Here is a 7,302-nt window from a genome sequence, read left to right on the forward strand (position 1 = left end):
AGGTTCTATTTCAGTGATTGTGAGAAACGGGCTGTGTGTGTGTGTGTTACGCCTGCCTCCCTTGCGACCTTGTGGAGGTCACGGTTCTCAGTAGAAGAGAATGGAGAAAGGGATCAAGAAAAGGAAAGATAGGATGATAAGAGAGTCTTTACCTCTGGAAAGACAGAGGGGTGGAGAAGGTAGAATGCAGGAAGAGCTTTGTCGTTGTGTCGTGACTCACAGAGATATTAAGACCGGCGTCGGCTCCTTCGTGCACTGCAGTCGGTGTGCGACAATGTGATCTCCTGCACACACACACACACATGTGCTCACTTCGACACACACGTACTCATCCACATATACAAAGTCACAACGTCCCGCTCCAATTTATCAGGATGACACCAGAAGCCCACCTCTGAGCCCAACACCTGTCAATCCATTCTCACCCAATCATCACTCAGATAACTCCAGAGACCCGCCCCCGAGCTGCTAGCTTCACACAGCTGCACACACACGCTTGTGCAACAAGCCACATCCGTCTCATAATCATTCTGTTACACACACACACACGTAGTGAGGCAACCGCATCCGTCACACGCAGACGATCACACAAACAGCAGCTTCCACAGACTCATGCACGTGCCTTTGCTCCCCCACTTGCTGCTTCCACTGAGACATCCACCACCGTGGCGACGGTAACCGCGACAACGGGCATAAATTAGAGTCATGGCGATATGCAAAGCGAGGGAGCAACAATTAAAGCTTGACTAATGAGCTTTTGAGGAGCGAGGCTGAAGTTTCCCCGAGCAGCTGCTAACTGGATTAGCCTAGGCTACACACACACACACACACACACACACACAGAGGGGGGGAGAGAGGATGGCGCAGAGAGACCGGTTTAAGCACCACCTGTGAGACGACACACACAAACACCCAAAGGTTACTGTTCACATACACTAATGCAGACAAAGAAATCTTCACCCAAACACAAACAAATAACAACATTACCAAGGTTGTCTGGGGGGTTATCATCATATCAGCGAAAATTACTTCACAACAAGAAATACACAATCACACACACATACACACTGCAATGACCACTGCTGTAATTATAGTGTAACATCGACTTGAAGCGTTTCTGTGGACTTCAAGTATATTTTTTCAACAATATGGTGTAAATGTGGCGGTTGACAAGGCAGGAAATAACAGTTTCCCTGGTTGCAGAGCAACAGCTGCAATGCAGTCAGCTGTTTAAGTCGTTCTATTAGCCGTTAGCTGTTAGCCAAACACACTGACCAAAACAAAAAAGTGAGCAAACTGTTTTCCCTCCACTGTGTCTCTGAACACAGAGTCAGCTTTGTTATCACAAGCAGCCCCTACCAGCCGGGGGCAGCTTCAGAGTGAAGAGTCAGCAGGCAGTCGATGGTGGTATAAAACAGGTAATAAAAGGTGTTTTGACAAAGTGTGAGCGACCACAACCACAAGAGGTCCTTCAGCATGCAGTCATAATATCATCCAGTTTGCTGCAGCAGAATGCGAGATTACCCGTGGACAGACACAGCGATGAACACTCACTCACGGACGCACACGCAAAGGAATTTCATGATTCTCCTGGTTTAGATAATAAGGACTGATTATCTTGTCTTGCTATTATTACCACTGGTTACTAGCGTTGTTCTGATACCGATAACAGAAACCGAAATGCCTCCGATTAAAGCCTAATATGGGTGATTACATGATCCGTATATTCTGCCCGATGGGTAATGTGCAAACACTCACACACAAACACTCTCATTTACCCTATTTCTTCCTGATAATACTACATTCTGAACAACAAATCCGTGTAGAAATTGTCAGGAGGAGAGCTAGTTAATGTTAGCTGTTAGCAGTCCGTGTGCAGCACAGTGAGAGTGGAGGTTCCAGTGAGTTACATTATGATGTGTTGAAGCTCTATACTGTCAAAATGAATATTGGGCAAAGGTAAATTATAACTTCATCATGATGTGTTCAAATTAAATCTTGTAAAATTGAGTTTTTGGTGAGAAACTTGAATACATTTGTTTGGACCAATTAAAGATCCAATGTGTAAAAACAACATTATTCTTTATTTCAGTTTGAAACAGTAGCACCTCCTTGATTATTGCAATTAGCATATGTTGTCATTATTTTCAAGTTTTCTCACTATACATACTGAAGAATTTTTCTGCTTTTTGTCCAATGTGCCAAAATTTGGACACAGATGTTTGAGAACTATCATATTAAGGAGCTGATTGCCAAGGCCTTTTTTTTAAGACAAAGACATAAAAATTGCTTGTAATCAAGTTACCTCAGTGTCAAAATCATTTTCCATTAAAATAGTATTTCAGAGATTTTGTATTGCAAAATATAATGGTTGGGGGATTCATGAGAGACGAATTAAAAACTACATCACCAACATTAATGCAGCATAAACTGAGATATCTTGGCTTCTACTACCAAGCGTGGGTCTGGATCCTACACTTCCCATAATGCAATTTCATAATGTGTTCGTATTAGACCCTGCCTGGTTGTCTGTCAAACATTATACTTCCAGCTTGTAACGCAGACTTTAGTTGAAAAGGTTTGTAGTCTCCAAGCCAAGATAACCCCGACGACATCATCAGGGTTATTTTCCCAGACTTGACAAAGCCCTTCCAGAGCCACAGAAGACATTATACAATTGTTTTCACGGGCTGTGTCGTGCTCCCCTGGTGGACTGACATTGATGTGTAAAATCGGTGGATTTGCCCTTTAACTGGTACCACCTGTTGTCCACATACTGTAAATATTCCACCCTAATAAATGTCATTACAATGGAGCTAAACGCATGTAGAACTGTGAATATTTTGCATTTCAGACACTCAATTCTGCATCGCTCACTTATTTTCTCTTACCAGCCCCTTGACTTTCTTTTTAATATGCTCGATCCTCACTCCACAATAAATCTCTCTTTCTGCATTTGCCTTTTTCCTTTAAGTCATTTTTGTCTTTTCTGCACATCTCTCTCCTGTCTCTTCCCGGTCTCCAATTCTCCTCTGCTCACTCAAATAAATCTCTCCACCTCCCCCTTCTACCCACCCCCTCCCTAAATCTATGAAACACACACAAACATACATGTGCACAGACACGCACTTACTCACTTATGCACACAAACACACAACCCTTCAGGCAGCAGTCACAAAGGCCCCATATTAATAAATCTGCTCCTTTATTGGTGCTGAGTGTCTCTGGCAGGGGGAGAAAGAGAGGGAGGAGAGGGGGAGGAAGAAGGAGGAGCAGGACAGGAGACGCAGCGATCAACAGAAGGGAGGAGGAAGAGGAGAGGTGACTGACTGACTGTAGCCATATCATGAACACAAGGGAGGCAGAGAGAGACAGAGAGATAAAGGGAGAGGGGGACAACATTGACAAGTGAATCATCAACAAGCACGCACACACCGGCACACACACTTTCTATTGACAATAAAACAATGGCCCTGAGATAATGAGACTAACCACACCAGCATGATGTTTAACTTGTGTAGGTGTATACTTCTTAAGGTATAGTCCACCCACACTTCCTTAACGTCCTCCGTGCCGTGGATTATTAAGGACACCTGACACCTGGCTGAACCACCGGAGCGTTCACAGTTGGCTGTAGCTGTCGCCGGGCTCTGGAAACAAACTGCCCGAGGTAGGCTTTCGGTAATGACAGCAGCTAGCTTGGCTTAGTGGTCCAATCTCAGCCATCAGTCAGCTGTGACAGATTGGGGATATGAGCTAAGGAGCCGTTTAGCTTTGGTGTTTGGTGTGGTGTGTGAGTGCATGAGGAGGAGTGGGGGGCGGCTATCAGTGCTGCTAGTGTTGCAGAGGCATCAATACACTGTCGACGGGCCATTTTCCTATGCCTATTCCCAGCCCTGGCTTGTTGCTGGGGAAACTACCGCCATTTTACCTTCTCTGGCTGCACCTCTGGAAGGTTTTGAAAAACAGCGAGCCATTGTCCGTAATCTGTCCCGGTCAACTGTTTATTAAGCTTGTAATATCTTGTATTTTTTAATTTTCTTTGCCATTCCGCCGTTTACCCGTAAAAATGGAGTTCAAATTATCTGTATATTTCATAGAAAACCTCCAGCGGACTGCCAGCATTTCATATTGCGCCCCAAGGATTGACAAGTAAAAACTGTTGGGTGTATTGTTCTCTTCACAAGGTCATGGGTTGAGTGCTCGATAACACCACCACGCTCTGACATGAAACTCATCTCCAGAGTAAATGCTTTCTGTTGAATGACTCTGGAATCGGAGCTAAATCTACAGACAGTTGAAAGACACCTTCCTCCTAGAAGAACTTTATCTGCACAAATACAATGTAAACAACTTTGCCTAGCCATATTGATTACATGTAAAGTTCCCTTACCTGTCCATGAGCCTGCATGGCGCTGTAGGGCATGTTCTGGTTTAACACTTTCTGCTTCATCAGCAACATCCTCTTCTGCTCCTCACTCAGGTGGGCTGTCTGCCCCGGGATTGGCCCCTGGGTCTGCCCGGGCCCCGCGCCCTGGCCACCGCCTCCCCCGCCACCCATGTAGGGAGGCATCATGGGGTTCTTGACCTGATTGTTCCCTCCCATGGGAGGAGTCATCCTCTGGCCTAAGTGATCAACCCCGCTGCCGCTGAAGTGACTCAGCGGTTTGGTGTTGTTATAGGACAACATGGCTGCTGTTTGTTGCTGCTGTTGCTTGGACAGGGTGTTCTGGTTGATGCTGTTTGGCTGTTGCTGGCCCATCATGCCCATGTGGTTGTGAGGGAGGTAGTTGTTCATGGGGGCCTTGGGCCCATTGTTGGGGGTCATCCCAGCCACTAGAGGGCCCTGTTGTGTGTTAAAGGCTTGCGGTGGGTACATCATGGGGCTGTTGGGTTTGTCTTGGTTAAAGGGACCAGAGTTATATGGACTGGTTGGAGCACCTGCAGGGGACCAGTTAGCTGCTTGCTGCTGCTGCTGCTTCTGCTGCAGCAGTTTAGCCCGTTGCTGAGCCATTGCCTTTAGCTGCTCTGCTGGAGAAAGTTCAGGCGTCACTGGTCCAACAGGTTGACCTCCAGGGGCAACTCCAGCTGCTCCGGGTCCTGTGCCCGCCTGACTGACCCCTGGGCCTGGGTTCATCATGTATCCATTCCCAGGCCTAGAGACTGCTTGTGTCTGAGCCTGGGTTGGGGTCTGAGGGGAGCGAGCCACGCAGTTGTGCAATGGGGAACCTGATGCCATAGCAACTGCTGGAGACTGCTGCAAGGGTTGCTGAGGAGGTGTTCCATTGGCAGTGGTGGCAAACTGAGGGCCTGACGAAGATGGTCGAACCTGAGGAGTCCAAACACAAAATAATCCCGTGAGACGCCGGTACTGTGAACTCTCAAATGAGTTCAACGCAACACCTGGTGGCTTTGACCTTAGTTTAGAATAAAGACTGCAGACAGCTTGCCTGGCTCTCTCCAAAGTAAAAAAATATGCCCATCAACACCGCTGAAGCTTTCTAATTAACGCATTGTCTTTTGTTTGTTAAATCTGTAGATAAACAGCGAAGTAAAATATTAATTGTGGTTGGAGTTATTTCTCAGTCTTACTGCCAGAAGGCTTGGTATCATCTTGGTGGTGCACATATACTAAAACTCATGCTCACCTGTGACCTGGTTGGAATATTTAGGAATTGTATATAATATAGCTAACCCCTTGAAATGTCTACAAAAATGTGTTTTAAATCTGTTTCAAACCACAATACCTCACAGTTAGGTACATTATTATATTTTAACCCCAAAACACAGTGTAAGCATTGGCAATTTCTACTCACGTAATCATGTTTGTTTCTTGTTCTGCACATTTCACTGTTTTAATCATGTATAAGCAATTTAGAAAGAGTAAACAGAAGGACACACCTGTGTGAACATATTACTATGAATTGGAACCAAGAACCATTTCCTTTCTAAAAGCAGTTCAAATTACCTGATTCCTGAAGAAATTGTTTCAAAAGCAGTTGAAACCTTTAAATTGGCAATTTACTCATCACCTGCAATCCTTGCATCAGGAATGGATCATAAACGGTAATTTGTAGTGTGCATATAGATTACACATGGTTTATGAATTGTTGCTAACAAATGTACTTTAATTCTCTCTTTAGAGAAAACATCATACAAAAATCGCTATGTGACTAAATCACCCAAACTGGCCACAACTTGGGGCAGAGTGCTCCTGCCATTGGACATCTTGTTGACCCTCTTAGTACTGACCTGTGGAGAGCCCATAGGAACCTGTGGCCCTCCCTGTGGAGGCTGAGGAGGAGGAGGCAGGGCTGCTGCTGGTGGTGCCGTTGTGTTCCCAGCTGCATCTTGGGGGCCTGGTGTCTGATTGTTTCCCGGCCTGCCAAACTCTGCCTCTTTCTTGTCCTCAAAGTCCTCATTGAAGAGGTCGTGCATATCGTCCTCTGGCACGGTATTGGCCAGCTCATCGATCAGCTCCTGCCACTCTTGGTCATTGAGGTTGATGTCAGAGAAAAGTTTGTTCTGATTGGACAGAGACTGGGGATCAGAGGACTCCATCCCACCTCCGTCGTCCAGTGGCTCCTGTTTCAGGTCTTTGAGGAGGCCGAAGCTGTCCTCCAAGTCTAGCGAGCCGTTCAGCTTCATGTCCGCGAGATGGCTGCCACCGTTCTTTCCCAGCTCATCGGATGCCTGACCTACGTGGTTGCCATTGCTGTTTGTAGTGTTGTTTCCGGTGGAAGTGTTGGGCCCGCCAAGTAAGGGCTTAATGTCCATTTGGTGATGCAGTGGAGAGATGGGTGGAACATTGCTGTTATTGTTGTTGTTAGGGAGACCTGTTAGTGAGTCCAAACCACCAGAGCCCTCCTTCCGTACCCGTTTGGTAGTCGGTGAGTAGCTGCCTCCATCACAGATGCCGTTCTGCTCTCCATTGAGGGGCGATCGTGCACTGTCCAATTTCCTCTTTACAGTCTCCTGGAGCTGTAACAAAAAGGAAAGAGAAAATGGATTAGGGCTGGAGGAGCACCAGTGATGGGAAATGTTAGCAATATGAAGATTTTTCTGTGGTCGTCAGGGCGCTAACAATGGAAGCAACAAACCAAATCAATAAGGCAACAGGCTGCTTCCTCTCTACACACATCAACAACTGTCCTGTGAATGCAGAGGGGAGCTGAAAATCAAAATATCACCAAGACCAATGGTACTTTCTGCATGGATTCAATTTGGCTGAAATACTGATGACACCAATTTTCACACAGAGCACATGCATGTGTACATTTTCTTAAGCATCAAGTAAAACAT

The 7,302-nt window shown here is 46.0% G+C and overlaps 1 protein-coding gene across 1 annotated transcript; it reads right to left on the reverse strand.

The window, feature by feature from the left end:
• Positions 1-2,023: 2,023 nt before the first annotated feature.
• LOC116377746 (mastermind-like protein 3) lies at positions 2,024-7,071 on the reverse strand (the record flags this gene model as incomplete). Its single annotated transcript, XM_031839458.1, has 2 exons — positions 2,024-5,329; positions 6,253-7,071. Coding segments are annotated over 2 exons (1,776 nt in total), but the record flags the coding sequence as incomplete, so codon positions are not given.
• Positions 7,072-7,302: the final 231 nt, after the last annotated feature.

This window comes from Anarrhichthys ocellatus, unplaced genomic scaffold, assembly GCF_004355925.1.
Source record: "Anarrhichthys ocellatus isolate YVR2014 unplaced genomic scaffold, GSC_Weel_1.0 scaffold1629, whole genome shotgun sequence".
NCBI classification, from domain to species: Eukaryota; Metazoa; Chordata; class Actinopteri; order Perciformes; family Anarhichadidae; genus Anarrhichthys; species Anarrhichthys ocellatus.